Consider the following 20,482-nt stretch of genomic DNA (forward strand, 5'->3'; position numbering starts at 1 on the left):
TGGAGAAGATGCTCCTCCTGTCTACTACCATTTTGACTTTAAATCACATTTTCCCCAACATTCAGGTATATACTGCTGAACTGTTTTCATCTCTATTAACCAAAAATTGCTCTTGACTAGGAAGTTAGTCCAGTTACTGTAGGAGTCATGTAAAGCAGTGCAGGCTTGATGCTCTCTATGTAGATGCTAAGGGATTCCTTTTGGCTTTAATGACATTTAGGTCACACCCTCTATGCCAGAATATGAGATTAGTCCTCATATACAAAATCTTTTTTCATTATTTTTCGGTTTTCAAGTTTTCTCTGCTTATGTGAAGTGTTACTACTGGAAATAAGGGTCAGACTCTGGTTTTTTTAGGAATTTTATATTACTGTCCAGTATAAATCATTTACCTTTGCCTTTTTCTCTACTGTTATTTTTAATGCTTTAGATTGCATACTAGTTCACTGTGGTTGCACTGAAAAGGACTTCCCTTCAGATTGGTCTTTGTCATGTCATAAAGTATGGATGGGAATTGGAATGTGATGTGGCATTACCATAACTGCTTTTTAAAACTTCTATTTCTGCAGACTACCCAGTGAACTGTAACGTGAAACTACCCTTCATCTGTGAGAAAAATAATGCCTCCTTACTAGAGAAACATGATCCCAGTTACCGCCCAGTCAGAGGAGGTTGCCGTAAAGGCTGGCATCAGTTCCGGAATAAGGTACAATGATAGTACAGATTCATCATCCTTACCTGTTTTTCATTTCCAGTTAGATGGAATGCTCTTGTGAAAGAAATGAGGAGGTAGCCCCTGTGTTGAGGAATGGAGTAGGCTTTTGAAAACTATGAAAACTATGTGTAGTGATTAAAATAATCTCCCTCACTTCTCTCTTATTCAGGATTGCTAGTTTCTTAATTTCAAATTTTCGGCTTTTTTTGCTTTCCCATCACCACATGTTTAGGTCCAAGAACATTTATTGTGTTGCGTTGTCTAATCTTGAGCTCTGCTTGAATGAAGAGAAGGATTAGAAAGGGAGAGGATGAGGTTTCTGTGGCAGAAGCATCTTGATTCTCTTGCTGAGTAATCGTAGGCAGGCGGCAAGCTGGCGGACAGTTTCCTAACTTGCCTTAAGGACTTAACTCACTTAAGAATTTGAAGCAGCTTTTAAGAATTAATCAGCAGATCAGAAGCCATAATATAGTCTATTTCAGTAGTATGTTTTAGGCAGTCATCTAAAGTCTTAGTGAGACTCATTCCTGTTATTTGGTCCACCATTATTCTGCATATGTCCATCAAATCTGCACGTTATGTTGTGCTAAGGTTTGCAAATTTACTTCATTCAATAACGCTTTTGAGTTCCCATGTAGTTTTCCCCAAAATGTAATTACAATACAAGGCATTACAATACAGGTTCCTGGCCCAACACTAAACGACTGTAGAGTTCATGTGTTCTCTTTCCTAAAGCAGTACATGATTCTGCTGTAGCCAATAAAAATTATTGAATTCTAATCCTCAGTGAATGAGGAGTTAGTCAGTGGGATCATTTTATATTTAGCTATTCTGCTGAATCTAATAAATGCTTGCAGCTAGTATCAAGTTCCTTGCTTCCTGCAAAAAATAATTATATGTTGTTGCAGGAAATGAGAAATGGGTTTTTAGGGTTGGTTTAAGAACCTTTTCATATTGAGTTATTTTTTAAGCAGAATGGTAGGATGAAAATCAGTTTCATTATGTTTGTTTTGCAGTGTTTCCAGAAGATGAACCCTGAATATTTAACATTTAATGCAGCTAATGAAAAGTGTGTAACTTTTGGAGGCTCTCTTCCATCTATCTCAGATCAAACTGAGCAAGGTACGATGGTGAACTGGGGGCACTTTTAATATGCATCTTCACTTCTAAATTCAGAATAGTTCTGCTTACGAACTTGAACATGAAATCATTTGGTTATCTACAGGCATACTGGGAACATTCTAAAAATCCAGGACCAGTTAAAAATGTGTGGTCTATTGTTTACATCACTGGAAACATAACATGGAAATGCAGTCTGCAGACGTTTGAGCCAGTTTGAAGAGCAGCTTCTCTATATGATCTTGACTTGTTATAACAAGAAAAAAAACTGTAAAACTTTGCATTAAGAGTTGAATATAGAAGGGTCATCACTGAATGAAGAATTCCCATGTTTTGCTTTGCAAGTTAAAACATAATTGAGGCTGTAGACTTTGCTCTGTGAAAACTACCTTAGGAGCTGCTTCCAAGTCAAGCTCAGCTGTCTGCGTGGGAACAAGGTGGCAAACACAATGCCTGCTGGACCACATAGGACCCTCTGTGTCTGTGCGTGCCACGCAGCTTAATATGGCAGTGTGTCCAAACTGACCACCTGCAGGCTCTCCAGGGCACTGATGGGAGGATGGAAGGCAGGAGGACTGCAAAACACAGAACTGTTCCACCTCTCTGCTGTCTTGCCAGCTGGAGTCAATGAGGGGAATGCAGTGAGGAAGAAATGGGTACACATTGGCTGCACGTAATGTTCAGCAATAAATCACTGAATGGATACAGCTGAATTTGCAACTATATTCTTGTGGGTAATTAAGAGTTCTCTGGGGGTATAGCTGAAGTAGCTCAGTTGAATTCTGCAATGTCCACAGGGCGTATTTTCTTTATAAACCAATAACCTCTTGCCAAACAAAATACAGTTAGTAGACTAGAGAGGTCACTAGTGTACCTGCAGGCAGCAACTGAATGGTAATCTTTTTTAACTTCTGCTTTTGGGGAGGAATAGGGTCATATACAGGAACATACATGTCTGAGGCCTGCATGTTTTTGGATGGTTTTAAGATTGCAAAACTATAGCCATTCTGAAATGTTACATAGCAGGATCTTCTGTGTGATTTGGTGGATATGAAAGTGCTTGTTATTGTTTCTTGTTTGTTTTTCTTTCCCCCATGTAGTGGAGGTCACCTATATGGAAAGAAGACACAGTCTTTTAAAGAAGTGTGTCTCTTTCTGTAGGCTGCCTCTACGCTTCCCAGTGGCATTAGGTCGCTGACATAATCAGCACAGTCAGGCATTAGCTCTGACATAGTCTGGCATGTGGCCAATGGTTAAAACATGTCAGCAGTAGCTAATTACATAGCTTCAGTTTGTCTTCCTAATCTAGTCAAGATTAGTGAATGCCTTTGGTGCCTGCTGAGTTACCAAAGCCCATTGTTTCTTACCAGAATGCTCATTAAGAGGGGTCTGATTTAAGGTTTGCCTAGCTGAATTTTTTCCAGCTAAACCTGACTTCTTTTGTCTTGTCCTGCTTTCTGTGATGGTGGGGTGGAAAAACTCTGCCAGAATCTTGAAACTGTTCTGATTTATAGTATATGGAGAGAAAGATGGGAGATAAGACTTCATCAATTCAGAGAGGGCAGGAGGGAGCTCTTCTATTATCTCTGCAGGGAAACAGTAGAAGATCTTGCAGACTTGTGGAAACGCAGCTTTTGAAATTTAGATGCAAGTGCAAGAATACAAAGTAGTGGGCAGAGAAACAGGTTAAATCTGCTTCTCAGCTCAGAAATTGAAGGACAAATGCCAATAGCCTGCTCCTTGCAGATAAAATCAGTATGAAAGGTGTTACCATATGGAAGTAAGGGATGGTAAGCATTTGGTAATCATGAAGGGCTGGGAAAATTAATACAAGCGGGTGTTGCATTATCTTACTTAGTAAACTGTTTTTTCAGATGTTTACTGTTGTTTTCTGAACCACAATATGTACATTTACTGTTCTGCCCAACAGATTATATAACATCCTTGCTTCCTGGTATGCCAAAAGATATTTGGATTGGTTTACAGTTTCTGTTCAGCACAAGAGAAAACAAATGGATAGATGAGAGCAGACTGATGTATAGTAACTTTCACCCACTCCTGACAGGAAGATTGAGGAAAATTCCACTGGACGTAAGTTCTGGCTTTTGACTTCTCTTGCCTATTGAGAACTGTATCCAAAAAAAAAAAAAAAGGCATTGGAACTGTATCCTTAAAAAAACCCAACAAAACCCAAACCAAAAAAACATAACAGGCAAAATCCCCTAGTTAGTCATTTTAATTGGCCAACAAGATGATTGACAGTAATGGAGTTCTGTTTACCTTTATTTGGATGACAACTTCTGAAGTGTATTTAACTTAGGAAATCTTTCTAAGTCCAGGCATCTGGTAGTGTTTGTAAAACAGGTAAGCTGTATTGCACCACTCCTTTGAAACTTCTTAAACAAGTTCAGACAGCTGGGGTTCTCCTAGCCTCATGTTACTTCACCTCTACACAAGTATGTTTATGCCTTATTTAGACTGATAAGGGTATTTCTCTCTCTCAGCTTTTTGATGAAGAATTTAACAATCAGTGTGGTGTAATCCTCAATGATCCCAAATCACAGTATGCTGGAACATGGAATTTCACTGCTTGTGCTGACAGGCACTTCTTGGGTATATGCCAGCGTCCTATAGGTAAGTCTGAAGAGTCAAAATAAATTACAGCCAGAGTTTTCACTTAAAGCGCATGTGCCAGGAGACTTTTTAATGCATGTAAATTATTTCACTTGAAGAACAAGATTCTTGTAGAGACTGAGCAGATAAATTTAGGAAAAGCAGAGTGTGGAGGATGATCTGGAACCTATTTTGTCAGACATTCAGAATTTTCCCTATAGTTTTTTATAGCCCAGTTCAGAGGGAATCTGTTTTCCTGAGAGACTGTGTGGTTTCAGTGGAATCATACTTCAACAGATGGATCTTTAATGTTCTGTGGGTATAGAGGTGATGTACATCAAGGTGTGAAACAAGTGACTCCATTTTCCTTTTCAGAACTGTGGAAGTGAGAAGCCCCGGGAAGGAATCTCACAATATTTCTATCTTCTTTAAACATATCCTATGTTTCTTAGTACTATCAGAATATAAGGTATCACAGACTCTTAAAGTTGAAATTGGTCTCTCCAGAGCAAACTTGAGGGCTTACATGGAGAGTGATGATTTGGAGTGATGCAGCTTTCCCTAGCTTCATACAGATCCATTGGTGTGAGTAGGATTTCTTAATCTGAACTAAAAATAATATTCAGATGTACCCACGTGGGTTGGCCAATGCCAGCTACTGGAATAAGATCAAACACATTTAGTTATTATATGCATTTAATTACTGCTATGGGCTAATGTTCAGCACACCCACTTCTGAGTAAGTTCCTTTATATAAATAATCCTTTTAAGTAAAGAACATGCTATCTTCTAAAAAAAAAAACCAAAACAAAACAACAAAAAAACCCCCTAGGTGTATAAAACACCCAAGAATATGCCCACCTTCATTCTCAAATAGGCAGAGATTTCCACCTCCCACCCCTCCACCTCCATTTAACATATAAAATCTTCTTTACTTCAGTGCCAAATACTTCAGAAATTTCAGATGTTAAGATTAGAAGTCTGGATGGAAGAGATGTAAAAATTTGAAAAGGAGATTTTTATGAATAGGGGGTTGACAGTGTATCTGTTTATATCAATATCTTATTAATCTGGGATGACTAAATACTAAATGCTTCTTTGCCATAGCTATAGAAGATGTAATGAGAAAGGTTTTTAGACTGACAGAATGTGTCCTGTATTGTTTGGTTTTATATCATCATTGTGTTAGGGATCTAAGGATAACTTGGGTTGGAAGGGACCTTGGCAGGTTGCAGCAACAGTTGTGAGAGAGTCCAGGTTGCCTAGGGCTTTATCCTAGGGAAAAGGACAGTTCATGTTTACTGGAAATCTTAGCATGATTGTGATTTGCAGAATTTTTTGAGACTGTAATCACCAGCAATAATTTTTTCAGAAATGAACATTTTACGTACTGCCTTGTTTACAATTTGGTACCCTTTGATGAGTGATGGCACCCTGGGTTCCATGGTTATCTTCTGTAGCTGTTTACTAAAATGAAAGCATTTGGCAACAGACACAAACCACTTGAAACAATCTGTTTCAGCCTTGTCACTCTTCTGCTCTATTGAAACCTGTAAATATGAAATGAATATTGTGTTTCTGTCATCTTATGGTTTGGAAAATGGCCTTGTCAGCCTATCAATCAACATTTATATCCTGTTATTTATGAAGTGATTCTCCTTCCTCCCTCCTGAGCCTTTTCCTGCTTGAGATATTTTAAATATTAGGAGTTTCTACCTTTTGGAGAGCAAATTTGTTTTTGGTTGTGTATAAAATTTTTGGGGTTAGCATTTGTATGCTTTAACTTACCATCCACAGGAATATTTGTATCTTTTATTAACTCCAGTTGTCATGCATTGCTGAGCTGTATGCCGTCAGGTATGATGCTGATAACTGTGATAACACTCAGTGCTTGGAGCACAAATAGTGAATTATATCCCTCCCTATGCAAAATGGATTTTCTGCAATTAGTTAAGCACACGTGGAGGCAAAATCAGTTCTCACTATACTCATGAATGGCAGTAAGGAATTCTGGGACTGTGTGGTACCAATATCTGCATAGACAAGTTTTGGGGCCCATTAGATTTGCATAAGCCACAGGCTCCACAGAGATAAATGAGTCAAGTTTAGCTGTTGCTATGTTGCAGCAGAGAGCAGTTGCCTTCTCCCATTTGTGTATAATTAAAGTTATATAATATGTTTTTAATTCAATATATTATTTAGCAGTTAGTTAAAAATGCCAGATATAAATAGATGTGAACCTAATTTGAGAAAAAGGTACTTTAAACTACATTGAATGAAAATAATACTTATTTTTAAGTCTGTAATTTTCTGTCTAAAGTGTCAAAGACACTTGCTTCTAACTATAATTATAGCATAATCTACTGTCTAAAATTTTTTTTTTCCAGGTGTTATTCAAAAAGATTTTTCTGATTGTTACAGAGACATTGGGAGTTAAATATGTATTACAGTGTTTAACTACCTAATTACTGGATTTCTTTTTTATGTATAGGAACTTCTGATAACCAGACAGAGCAAGTCATTAATGAAACATTGAGCTATCAAGATGTTCAATACATGGTAATTCTGAAGAATTTGTCCTGGAATGATGCAGTGGCTGCATGCATAAATAACAAGATGCAGCTGGTTAGCATCACAGATCAGTTCCAGCAGGCTTTTCTTGCTGTTCAGGCGGCCCTTCATAATTACCCACTCTGGATTGGACTCTTCAGCAGAGATGTAAGTTTTGTTTTTCCCTTAGACTATGGCTTAGGGTAATTTTGAGACTTGTGTGAAACAGAACCTGAGTTAAAGAAATGCAGTGAAAAATTAGTTTCTAGGGTAACTGTTTTCACTTAGGGATAAGCATCTGCAGTGTCTCAAAATTAATGTTTTAAACCCTCAGTTCTTCAAGTTACATAGTCCTTGAATTCCACTGGATGAACTGATGATGATGATGATAAAATTCTTTTAAAGGACTGTTGATGTAGGGCTATATTGTAGAGTGGCAGCAACATAGGTTGCTGAATCATCTTTGTCTTTTTTGTAAACAAACAAGTAATTAGTGTTGCCGTTTAATATCATTGCCACTATTTACAGTACCTCTCTAGAAAGATGACCCAAAATCTGGTTTGGAAGGGAGAAACTAGAAGTGGCAAATAAAATCCAAAGTGAATCATTGAACACTTCTGGAGATACATTTCTGAAGCTTAATGTAGATTCTGTTGTTACTTAGTGTTATTTGTGCCTGTATTTTGAGTTTGAGGGAGACATCCCTGACACAGGTCAGTGGGTTTTTCTTTTTCCTTCTGTTTGTTCTGTCAAAAAAATTTGAAAAAATACAGGAGGTGCTGTTTTTTGCTCTTATTAGCTGAAGGACCTCTTGAAAATCTTTATTGTGAATTAAGAGCTGTCTCAACTGTTAATGAAATGCCTTGGGCTTGCTTGCAGGGTTTCTCTCTTTGTCAAGCACATGAGTCTGGAGGTAACTGCAAGAAAAAATAATTTTTTTAGAAGTGACTTATACAGAGTTTGGTTGTGTTCACTCAGCATCTGTGGTGTTATGTTTTTCCAGTGTCCTTAATGGACTGCTGAGTACTCTAGCAAAGTAGGGGGGAAATATAAAAATTTGAATGTATACTTTATGGAGAGTATTTTTAAATTTTTAAAGGAAACAGCCATTTAATCTTTGTGAAGAGGCAGAAAACAGACAACCTACTTTCCCTCCTCTTTTGATTTTTTTTTTATCTGTAAGTGTAGATCATATGATTCATTTTGGGGCAAACAGTACAGGCATGCACTGGCTTTTTGCTATTGCAACACTTCATTATTTGGGCACAATTAAAAAATCACATGAAAGGACATTATAATGAAACTGGTCAGCAGAACTTGTTACTCCAGTGCTGGAATCATAGACACAAAAGAAAGATACAAGATAAGTTAAATAACAAAGCAACAGGGGGATTTCCAGAAGATGACTTTCAAGTGTAAGATTTTTAAAGGATGACATGCTGCTTGTATGTGGTTTTTTTCTTATTCCTCTTGCATCCTCCAGGGCAGGAATGCAGCATCTGATGCATTAAATAAATTAAGTATTTAATAGATTACTTTCAACTCAATATGGAGTAACTGAGGCAGGACCTTATTCTCAGTTATTACCAGTTTTCCAAGACCAGGTAATTATATCCACCATTGATTTGTAGATGGCAAATGATGCAATTTGGACATCTCACTGCTAGGCCTTCTTCCATAAACTAAGTAGTTACACATCACCATCCAATTTGCCATCCACTTCAGCTAATTCACATATTTGCAACTGCAAAACTTAAAATAATGAAACTTGTGAGTAGCAGGTCAGATCATGAGGGCAGTGGAACACTTACAGTTCTCACCAGAGACACTGTAAATGTTTAGCCAGTGTAAATATATTATCATGTCATTTTCTATAACTCATATTTTTTACTATGTAAGCTCATCTCTGTTACTTAAACACTGCTAGGGTGGAAAGCATTATGGCTGGCTGGATGGGAAACATGTTAGTTTTAGTCGCTGGTCTGAAGATGATGAAGAAACAAACGAAGAATGTGTGTTTTTGGATACTGATGGCTTCTGGAAAAGTTCTGACTGTTCCTCTGAAAATCGAGGTGCTATTTGCTATGCATCAGAAAGTATGTATACTAGCAAAATATTTATAAAGCTGAGTTTTGTTTTATTGTGAAACATATTTGATGATTCCAGCTCGTAACTTCAAAATTACAACTTTTTTAAAATTACAGTTTGTCAGACAGGACGATTTGCATGCTATGAAAAAAAGAAACCAGCTTCATATGGGGGGTGTGCACCTGTTGGTCTTAATCCACTTGTTCCTTAGAAATAAATTCAGCATGAATGCATTGGGTCAAACTGCCCCTTTTGTCAACTGATTGTACCTTTGCACTGCTTCTCTAAGATTGTTGCATACTAATCTCTCCCACTTGCATGTGGAAGAAGATTCAGTTACCTCTACTATTTACGTCTTAATATTGGAACCTCCTGAAATCTCTTCAGACATGGAAGTCTATACAGGGAAGAGGTGCATGAATATATGGACAGTAAAGCTAGGAGATAGACACTGAATTGAAAGGTGTAAATTAAAGTCATCTGCAGTTCACAAAACCCATCTAAATATCTACTAATTATGACAAGAAAGACAGGGGATATAACAGGACGTGGGTTTTTTTTATTTTCAGGAGAGTGCTTGCTAGTTATGTATCCTTCAGAAAACAATCATTCTGAGAGATCATCGCAGATAGCTTCCCTATGTGACCATTATAATTTAGGGGGGTTTTGGTTTTTTTCTGCGAAGGGACAGAGCTAAGCCATTGTACATCCTGAGTCAGAGTAAAGTGTGGCATTACGACATCGTTTACTGTTTTTTGCTTGCAGTCTAGGCAACTGCAGGAAGAGTCCTTCTCATTCCTCAAATGTTAGATAAAGCCACAGAACTAAGATATGTTGCTAGCTATGAAGTAGATTATTTGTTATGGTGATTTGCCTTGCAAAAGAGGTGGTAAGAGCTTTTAGTTATTGACCCACACTTAGCACTTTTGGATTTTATTCTTAAACCTATTTAACATAATTTTGAAAATTTGTAAGCAACTGTATTCTTTAGTAGAGCTGGTTTTGCTGCTTTAAAAAAATTGTCATCATGAGGAAACTGAAAGCAATGATGTGTCACACATTTAGAGGATGGCACTTAATTTGTCTTACATGTACCTGAAATTGGTTTGTGGTGTCAGATTAGGTGGTGTTAATAGTAAGTCATGTTCTGAATGTCATCTTTTCTTTCTTTAGAGAAGACTGAAAAAGAACAAGTTACACAAGTGAAGTGCCCACATAAGATTAAAAATACACCCTGGATATCATTTAGAAACAATTGTTACACTTTTATGATAACAAAAAATAGATGGAGAGAACTGAAGTCTCAAGAAGCTCATCATTTATGCAGGAAAATGAGTAAGTACTTTGTCATATTGCAGGTATTTATGGATTTAGTTTGAGGGAGATGAGTTTTAGACCTGAGTCACTGTCTTACAATGACAGACGGCAAAGTGAGAGTTGAGAAAGGTTCTAGCATTTGGAAATACGCATGTGTTGGACTCCCTGATGCTGTTTTCTTTTGCACTACTCTGATAAAAAGTGCCAGAGCATGGGTAGGAGAGTTGGAGAGAAAGAGAGATGACTAGGAACTACTGAACTCTGAGATCTCTGAAAAATTGGAAGGTTTGTTTTTGTATTTGGTTGGTTTGGTTTTTTTGTCTATAATATGCCAATTTCAAATAGGTTGCATAATTGTTATCCCCTTGGCAACATTCTGGCTTTACAGTCACATTTAGTTCATGGTTTCCCTCCGTTTTGTGGAACACTTAGGTGAACAAAGTAAATAGACTGAGAATAGTCCAATTCAGAAAAGCACATAGACTTTTTCTGTTCATCCTAAATAAAGTGTAAGCTTAGGAACAACATCCCTCTTATATTAAATCTTCAGACGTGCATCTTTCCAAAAGTTATTTTTATTTTTTGTGAATTGATTTCAATTCAGTCTTGATACTGTTTGTCTACTGGGGAAGTTCATGCAAATCATGAAAGATTGCTGATATTTTTATGTTATATACAGAAAATTTTTACTACAGAGTCACTGCATATGCTGAGTTGGAAGTGGCAGTAGGACCCAGAGATATCTCTGGAGCTGATACATTTCACTTATCCACAAAATCAGGGGAAGCACATTTGAAAATTTTTTTTGCACTGTTCGCTTATGTTATAAAGATCTGACCTTTGCACACTGTTGACCTATCTGTAATAATTATTAACAGTAATAGAAAAGAATACATACTTTGAAACTGAAATGTGAATTTGTAAGAAAGTAACGTAAAAAAATTTTCAACAGACCCAGAAGCATTTGTTCTGAGTGTTCGAGATGAGGAAGAGAATAACTTTGTTACTGAGCAGCTTCATTCATTCAGCGGTCTGGCTCTGTGGGTCTGGCTGGGTGTGATTTATGATGACAGTGGTAAGATTTAAGGGTGTTTTTTTTCTTAATAACTAGATTGGAGACAAAGTTTTCAGCATTAAGTGCGTGGGTTTTGCATGTTTTAGTTTATAACTAAAGTCAAACTGAATGCAAACCTATAATGCTTTATATTTGTAATTATCTTCTAGAAGGAAATAATTGGACATGCTCTCTGTTTCAGTGATAATTAGATCCAATATGTTCTGTTTAGTCTAGATTTGATTTCCCTGTAAAGCAGGACTTAAAATGGCCAGGATGAGTGATGCTAACCTATTTAGCATTAGATATGGAACTGATTTAGAGTAACTTCCAGTATCCCAGCATTTTTTTCCGAAGTGAATATCTGTAAATGTCCTTAATATATTCAGAGTTAAATGGTATTTGTAGACATAATGCCAGTGTTTTAATAAATATGCAATGTTTTCCACAGATAAAGTTCTCAAGTGGTATGATGAAACTCCTCTGACTTACAATAACTGGAGGCTGGGAAGACCTATCATAAAGAAGAACAGTTTTTTTGCTGGTGTAAACCTTGATGGGTTTTGGGATATTTATAATTATTCTCAAAGTTGGCATGCCAATCACTATAACATGTACAGTATTCTTGCCTGTAAAATTGAAATGGGTAAGTAGCATTGGAGTGTTGGATGAGGGTCATAATTTAAATCCTGGTTCCTGCTATATAAGGCCTTGGTTTTGCTCCTAGTGAAACACATGGCACAGCTGTCATGGGCATCTGGGGGTCACGTGGTCATTCTGTTCATCACTGCTATAATACTCTGATCAGGAGGAATGTGTTTGCTGTGCTCATCTGGCAACTACTCAGTGTTCAAAGTAGCAAAAGTGAACTTACTTGATATTGCCTTGTACTGAACACTTTAATGCTTGAATTACATTGATACAGATGAATTTTAATGCTTTCTGTATCTTCCTAATAACACGAACAAATGCACAGACCTTGTTGTTTTCTTATTCTTTGAAACAGGACCCCAACAGCACAAACCTCCATTGCCCGAGTCTATTCCACATGGAAACAGAACATACAGGATCCTTCAGAAAAAATTAACATGGTATGAGGCATTGAGAGCCTGCAGACAAAATAAGAGTGATTTAGCAAGTGTACACAGTGAATCACAACAGTTATTTCTAGAAGATATTGTCAAACAGGATGGTTATCCTCTGTGGCTTGGATTGTCAGTTCATGATGTAAGTAAATACTGTTGGTGATGTCTGTAACAGAGCCTGTAAATAATATTTTTGACAAGATGTGAAATATTTTCTGATGCTTCTTTGCAGTTTCTTAGATTCTCTCTTTCATGCAGTGCATTACCTCCTTTTTCAACCCAGTGTAATTTACGTTAATATTAAATGTTAATTAGTGTAGCCACACTGAGATATTTCTTCCAAATCCTTGATGCTTTAAGATAATACAGTGGTCCCACATCATTCCTTGCAGCACAAGGATGTGTGATTTGCAGTGCTACCTTTAGAGGCTTCAGACTTCTCAGTGAATACAGAGAGACAAGGCTGTGTGGAATTTGCTTAGTCCAGGTCAGGACTGGCTCTCCAAAGCAGTTCAGGAACTGGCTCTTGAGCAGGTTATGTGTCCCCCCTCCCAGGAGGCATAGGAAGATGCAGCTGCAGATCTTTTTCCTCCTCTGACTCCTTTGCTGTGGACCCAAAAGCCTGTGGCGCTGACCCTGCTCCCCTCACTAATTGCCAGACCTGGCCATAGTTAGTTGGCAGGAATACCCCTCTGCAGAGGTGTGTGATTTCTTCGTGCACCTCTGCTACCTCTGGTGTCCTGTGACTTGAACAGCTCCCTCCACAACTGACTCCTCGCTGTCACGGGTTTCCAGGAATGTATCTGAAGTAGGAGCTAGTACTGAAAACCATTCCTCAGCTGCCCAGCTTTATTCACTGAGGTCATCTCGACAGTTTGGCAGTTTGCAACATATCCAGTAAACGTTCATAGCAGGGAAGGCAGACTGTTTAAATGAAACAGCAGGATGGAATTAAGTGAAATGTTCCCCTTAGAATAAAGGAGGCACATTGCAGGTTTAAACTTGCAAACGTGCTGTACTTTCTCATTTCCCACAAATAACCAGGATTTCTACATTAAGAATTGATTGGAAAATGCAAACTGTGTTGTACATTTATTTACTATAGATTTAGATGAGACCCCCTCACTTTAATTTACCCCCATACAAGGGACAAATATTGCTACATGGCTTAACTCATGACTGATAAGATTTAAACCACAACTGTATGTGGCTTAAAAGTTGTGGTTTTTTTCTTTAATAAGTTGTGGGTTTTTTCTTTAATTAGGGAAGTAAAGCTAATTTTGAATGGTCAGATGGAAGTGACTTCGACTACTATCCTTGGGAATTAGAAAACTCAAATACTACTGAGAACTGTGTTCTGTTGGATACTAAAGGAGCTTGGAACCGTACAAAATGTACAAATGTTGCTGAAGGTGCCATTTGTTATAGCCCTCCAAACAGTAAGTGTTATTAAGGTTTTGTGTAGTTGTCTTTTGTCTCTATATGTTGTATTTAGAAGTAGAAATGAAGGTTGAAATACTACACATGATTCCCTCTTTTAAGAAGAGTTTTCTGTCAGGGATGATAAAACACTTTTTAGTACTTCAGGGAGATTAATTCTCTCCATTCCAGTGGTGAAAACCTAAAACAAACCTGGTTAGTTTTTAATCACCTGTGATATGAATATGAAATGTATCTTTTCTGAATCCAAGTACTTATCAAATATGTACAACAAACTTCAAAACCCACTAAAAAACAAGAAAAATTTTTTCCCAAGCCTTTGGGATTTGTCTTACACTCCTTTTCAAACAAATTTATCTGTGGCACATGAAGAAGGAATGTAAGCTAATTGAATAGTGGTTCTTGGTAGGAGTAGTAGTCCTTGTTAGTACTTACTGTCCTGTTATTCCAGAGAGACTGCACGCAAATGGCTGCAGCAGAAATAACATCAAGTTTCTTTGTCTTTGCAGAGAGGCAATTCCAGCCAGAGCAAGCGAGCAGAGCCTCAGGATGCCCGCAGAGCAGTGGTGCCCTACAGTGGGTACAGTACAAGGATCACTGTTACGCATTTGACATGGCATTCTACAATTTTTCAGTATATAATATGGAAGAGGCCAAGAAAGTCTGCCAGAAACTGAGTATGTTTAGATTCTTTATCACATTACAACTTGTAATTAGTCCACTATTTGAGAAGAAATAAAACCCAACAACCAAAAAACCTATGCTGATTATACTTCAACTTTGACATTTTTATTCTTCTTTAGTTTAGGAAAAGCAATAGCAAACTTTATCTTTGAATATCTGATGAAAATTCTTCATAAAATGCTGTATTGTGCTGACAGATTCTTTGGCACACAGGTATCTGCAAGTAAAATTCAGGTAGCAAGTTGCAGAAGATCAGAAATTTAACGCTTACAGTTTGGAGGAAAACACTTTATCTGTATACAGTGTTAGTGCTGTTGGCAGTGCTTTCTTGTTATATATCCTTGCAGTAGAGAGCCTGCTAACTTTTTAGATGGTTCAAAGCATGTACTTTATAGATATTAAGGCACATAATATCACTAAAAAACTTAATTTTTAGTCAAATTAAATGATTTTATCTCTGCTGAGCTGCATGGCAATTGTATTGCAGAGGTGCTGTTAAGCAGTTTCATTTACAGAAGTTTTAATCATCTTAACTGAGAGGTTAGTGACTATCATAACTTTCTTTTATGGAATTACAGTGTGAAATTGAACTCACTATTTAGGATGAAAAAGAACCAGTCCTGGATACAGTTTTCTGTTGAGTCCAACTTGGTCTGATAATTGAAAGTGAACTTTCTCTAAATTAAGCTTCTGGCTTGTAAAGAATGGGTACTCTCTGAGCGTGTCTATAGTATACCCTTTCCTTCCTCTTATTCCTTAATTACTGTAACACAGTATATAAGAACCTGAGACACAATGGGAGCATTAATTTAGAAATTAACTTGACTCAGCAAAATGCTGAACTTTTGTTCAAGTGTATTTTTGAAAAGGGCTTATAACTTGGACAAGGCTAGTAATTTTCAATGAGCATATCTTTTGATACCTTCCATGTATGTAGTCTGCAGCTGCAGTAAGTTTACTCCCATTTTATTTTTTTATAACCTACTAGAATAATCAGTCATCTGAAGCCATTTTGTATAACATGCTGTATTTTAGGGGATGGGAGGTTCATGTCTTTATTCTGAAGGTTACTTCAAGCTTATTTTACAAGCCCAGTTCAGATCTTTTCCCACAGCAATTATTCCCACAGAAAACTCAATGTACAAGCACCATGAAAAATCTTGTAAGTTGCAATTCTGACTGTTTTCCTCTGCTATTTAGGTCCTTCAGCCACCCTTCTGACTATAGTTGATGCTGAGGAAAATGCATTTGTGAGCAAACACGTAAGGGAACATGATCTCATCACCAAGAATGTATGGCTTGCCCTGGCTCAGAGCTCTAAGGGTAAGAAGTAGCAACTATGTGTGAGCATTAATGTTTCATGTGGTAAATGAAAATGCATAAATCCTCAACTAAGAATAGTTTCATAGTGTTGGTAACCTACAGTAACTTCTGCTTGAGGTTGGAATCCCTTATTTAGCATTATAAAGATGTTTGGACTTCATTGTAGTAAAATCTCTTCCTATTGCACACCTAGGGTAATCAGGAGTCACTGAAAATCATTTTTCCCAATGCTGCTATTGGTGCCTAATGGTTAAGCTGCGAATGCATCAGTTGCTAAAGGCCCAGAGAAGAGATGTGGCTAAAAGTTACGTGTTCATGTTTACTGCTTTTAATGTATGAGATGCATAGTCAGCCCTGTTCCTTTTAGCAATGTAAAGAAATCAACAGATTGTGAATGACACTGTGTAGCATCACAGCATGTTTTGGTGATCTAAACTAAGCAATGTTTTTTCCCAACAGGTCAGTCCCTGAACTGGCTGGATGGCTCATCAGTTAATTATGTCAACTGGGAGAATAAAACTGCAGAAGCCAATGAAAAATGCAGTGTTATCATGTCCAGAACGGGCATGTGGTCCAAAGTTGACTGCAGTCGTAGTCAAAGCAGAGTGGTTTGCAAAGCTCCTTTAGGTACAGAGGCATTGCCTTTAGTGGAGACTTAATTTTGTAGGGGCTGTTTTCAGGGTTTTCTGGTTTGTTGGGTAAAGTCTGTGTTGAAATAACTGAAGTGCAATTCAGAAAAGAACCCATCAAGTACCTCTGCCTAAGCAAGAGCCTTCTGTTGTTGTTTAGCCATAAAATTGCATTCAGAGACAAATTGTCTAGGAATTTACTTCTCCTGACTCCCACTGTCCACTCAGTGGGTAAGGGAGAGAACTGAAATGTCCACTTAAAAGTGAGCATAAGAGTAGTTGCTATTGCTTCTTACCACACTGTATCTGTCATGGGTGAGTCTGTGTAGGTGGAAATCAGAGTTTTGCTTGTAAGAGATGCTGAGTAAACAGGTATTGCAGATTGTGTTTTCAGTCTTGAGGAGGCTTCTGGAAAGAAGCTCCAGAAAAAGGCTCAGGCTGCATGTTACTTCCTCATGCTCTGCTTTGTACAGGAAAGCAAGCAATTTCCTGAGTATTAAGCAAGCAAGTTCCTGAGAAGCAGTGAAATCTTTCTGATTTTGTTTACATTTTCACTGAGGTGGAAATGGAGGAATAGATTTGACTTCATGCTGCTAAGGAAGACCTCAGTAAGATCTTTTCAGTCTGAAAGAGGTATAATTATCTCCCATTCCAAGAGCTTCCATCCAAGAGTCCAGGACCTCATTAGATATATGAGGTATACAAACCTCTAAATGACTGCAGCATTTACAAGTAGGTTTTTTGACCTCTGGAGGTCCCTTCCAACCTAAATATTAGTAAATTAACAACAAAATTATCAAAAATAAGCTAATGCATACCCATATGAATCAGCATCTAACTTCCCATATGATGAAGCGAAGACTATTAATATGATGAAGGAGTTTGCCTTGACTTCAACTAAATGAGTGCAGGAAGAGTGTAGAGCTACCTGAGTGTGAACCCCATGACAAAATATTCTTGCCAAAACTCTTAGAGAATAACTGTTTGTCTTTTATTCTGTTTCAGGTTCTAATCACACTGGTGTGGCTGTAGCATTTGCCCTGCTAGTTATCTTAGTCTTTGCTGGTGGACTGGTGTTCTATCTCTACAAAAAGAAGCGTCTTCACTGGAGTGCCTTCTCTTCAGTACGCTATCAAAGAGGGATTAACGATGATGAAACGGATGATATGTTTGCAAAAGATGGCTATTGAGAAACTTCCTTCTGGTTAATTTAAGAAAGAACTTCACTGTGTGAAGCCATAAGAAATTAGCTGCTTGATGTTTTATTACTTCTTTTTGGAAAAGTAATAAGGTTATGAATGGGGGCTAAAATTTGTTCTTTTATATGCAAGTGCAATTTTCTGATAAAAAGTCAATAATAATTATTTGGCCTCAGCCTTTCAAGGTGCAAGATTTCTAGAGTTCTGTTGTATTTTTTTAATTTATAGCATTTTCTCTTTTTACTGGAAAGAGCTTTTAATGGAATAAATTAATGCCAACAGCACTTGATGCAACATCACTTTAATGAATACACTTAAAATTTACTTCCCCCAATACTCTTATACTAGCATTAAATGCCTAACTTTATAGTTACCAACCTGTAACTTCATAGGTTAAATATGTCATCTGTCCAAGAAGATAAAAGATATGTGTAAGGAAAGAGTGAGAAAGAATATATGGTAAAAAAAACTTGTGTACATAAATGCTAAAAATACTTGAGTATTTTACATAAAACTTAAACTTGATTTTTTTATGATGTGTCACTGTAGCCTTTCCTATGCACTCCAAAGAAAGCTATAAAGGAAAAAAGGGAAGACAGAGTTGTATATATTAATTACTAAATGATTTGATCAATTAATGTTTTGAAGAAGTCTTTTGACTTTTTTTAATGCACAGTACAAAGAACAAGCGCATTTACTTTTATGAAGGAGGATATGCAAAAGACCAAATCCATTCTGCATGTGGTGGCGTCATGAGATGGTAAATGGGAATCCATTTGGACTGACATGCTGGGAAGAGTACTACTGATTTCTCTGAAGCAGCAGTGCGAGGTCACGATGTTCAACTGCCTTTTTTTCCTGCAGTTTACTTACGTTGATGGCACTTTTCTTTGTTCCTGTTTGCACTATTTTGATAAGCAAATGTTTATCATTTGTGTTGAGAAATAGAGAACTCTTTATAGATACTATTTTGAGCCTGTTAAAACAACAGCCTGAAAGGGGCAAGTTAAAAGAGCCATTGTGGTAGTTTGCTGATCAAAGAAGTAAAGCACTTTTGTTGTTTGTTTGGTACTTTGGGCACAATTGTGAACAGTTGCTTTCCAGAGATAACTTATAGAAAAAGTAGTTATGATGTTAGTTACTGTGTAATGAAAATAACCTTCATTCTTTAGTTTACCCTGGTATGAGAAGTGTTTGAAACGTTGCAAAACCTATTTCCTGATGTCTTCTGGTTAAGCTTATATGCCTAAGTGCTTTGCCAAATGACTTTTAACTTAATGGACTAGAAAAAGTGTTGGTTATTGTGTTTTTCTACCTACAGTAAAAAGTGGAGAGAATTATTTAGAAGTTTTGAGATTTACTAGTTTTATAGATGTTTATACTTTGAGTATTTTTAGGTGTGAATCTGAAATGTAAAGTGGCAATTGGTAGTAAAATCCTAATTCAATACAAAAGAATATATACTTTTTATTAAAAATTGTATATTTTATTCTTATGAATGATGTAAATAATTTTTTAAGGCCCCATTTCTCATGTTTGTTTCGTCATACCCAAGTTGTCTAATCACTGGTAAGTCTTTTTTGAGTAAGCACAATGGCCTCAGTGCAGGTGAATAACCCACTTCATTTGAAATACACAGATTATTTAGGAGTACCGTTATTGAAAGAATAAAGTTAAATAAACCAATAAACTGCTTACATTGGTTTTATTTCCATGGAAGCAGTTATCAGAGCTAAGGAACAGCTCATTAATCACTGGGTAAAAAAGCACATAGCACAGGGGCTGTGATCGGAATTAAGGCAAGTAACAATAAGAAAACTTTAAAGATAATAAATATCTTTGATGTATTTAAAAAGAATGCTGGTAACTTTCTTTTTACAGTTGAAAACTTAGTTTATCATGGAATTTGATTATACCTAGCTTTTATCAAGCTGCTTCAGGCTTACACAGTAAGTGAACATTCCTCTGTGCTGTTTTGTTTTAATCAAGGTGTAGTTCATTAGCACGTCGAGGCCCAAATTAATTCCAAAGCAAAGTATAAAGGCTTCCAACATAACTTCTCATAAAATATGGGCAAAGTTAAATTACTTCCAGCCAAGTTAACACTTGCAATTAAAGCATGAGATGTATTCATTTTAAGTACCATATGAAGTCTGAATTCCAGAGCTCTAAAATCTGCAACTGCTGGTCAAGGGGCAATGTTATTTTTATCTCCAGTAATAGCTTGCTGGGAGAAGCATCCTGTTGTGTAAGATGACTAACAAGGTCATCTGCTTCACAAACATTACTGAAGATGATGTACAGGGAAATGGCAGCAGAGAAGTGAAGTGCTTTCTCAGGTCCCAGAGCAATGGAGTTGAGAAAGCATCCTTCATCCCAGAGCACAGACTGACCACAGACTGTTACCTCTAGGGGAAAAGTATACAACTTCAGTTCCTCTTCCTGAATTTTGCCCAGTCCCTGGAGACTCTGGATCATGGAAAGGTTAATCCACATCTGCCATTACACCAGCCAGGATTTTTATTTTAGCGTATTATTGCATTGATAACTTAATTGACATAGAAATCAACAAGTGTTTACACTTGAGCACCGTTTGGGCCTGGTGCTTTTGTTGTACTTCTCAGCATTTTTTCCCTTAAACCAAATGCACCATCTGCTCATTGCTC

The 20,482-nt window shown here is 37.1% G+C and overlaps 1 protein-coding gene across 3 annotated transcripts in view; it reads left to right on the forward strand.

The window, feature by feature from the left end:
* Positions 1 to 19,501, forward strand: part of LY75 (lymphocyte antigen 75) — a 43,813-nt gene extending 24,312 nt beyond the window's left edge. For 2 of the 3 annotated variants that reach the window (XM_027637523.1, XM_027637524.1), the window contains exons 21-35: positions 570 to 706; positions 1,732 to 1,837; positions 3,765 to 3,925; positions 4,339 to 4,468; positions 6,933 to 7,165; positions 8,925 to 9,093; positions 10,259 to 10,420; positions 11,355 to 11,477; positions 11,908 to 12,102; positions 12,463 to 12,683; positions 13,806 to 13,980; positions 14,491 to 14,658; positions 15,866 to 15,988; positions 16,448 to 16,615; positions 17,623 to 19,501. In XM_027637523.1, the coding sequence (XP_027493324.1) occupies positions 570 to 706; positions 1,732 to 1,837; positions 3,765 to 3,925; positions 4,339 to 4,468; positions 6,933 to 7,165; positions 8,925 to 9,093; positions 10,259 to 10,420; positions 11,355 to 11,477; positions 11,908 to 12,102; positions 12,463 to 12,683; positions 13,806 to 13,980; positions 14,491 to 14,658; positions 15,866 to 15,988; positions 16,448 to 16,615; positions 17,623 to 17,807 (2,456 nt within the window). In that variant the 3' untranslated portion in view covers positions 17,808 to 19,501. The remainder of the gene's footprint in view (positions 1 to 569; positions 707 to 1,731; positions 1,838 to 3,764; positions 3,926 to 4,338; positions 4,469 to 6,932; positions 7,166 to 8,924; positions 9,094 to 10,258; positions 10,421 to 11,354; positions 11,478 to 11,907; positions 12,103 to 12,462; positions 12,684 to 13,805; positions 13,981 to 14,490; positions 14,659 to 15,865; positions 15,989 to 16,447; positions 16,616 to 17,622) is intronic. The other variant, XM_027637525.1, reaches the window with a different exon arrangement.
* Positions 19,502 to 20,482: the final 981 nt, after the last annotated feature.

Source organism: Corapipo altera, unplaced genomic scaffold, assembly GCF_003945725.1.
Source record: "Corapipo altera isolate COAL_440 unplaced genomic scaffold, ASM394572v1 45, whole genome shotgun sequence".
In the NCBI taxonomy this organism is placed as follows: domain Eukaryota; kingdom Metazoa; phylum Chordata; class Aves; order Passeriformes; family Pipridae; genus Corapipo; species Corapipo altera.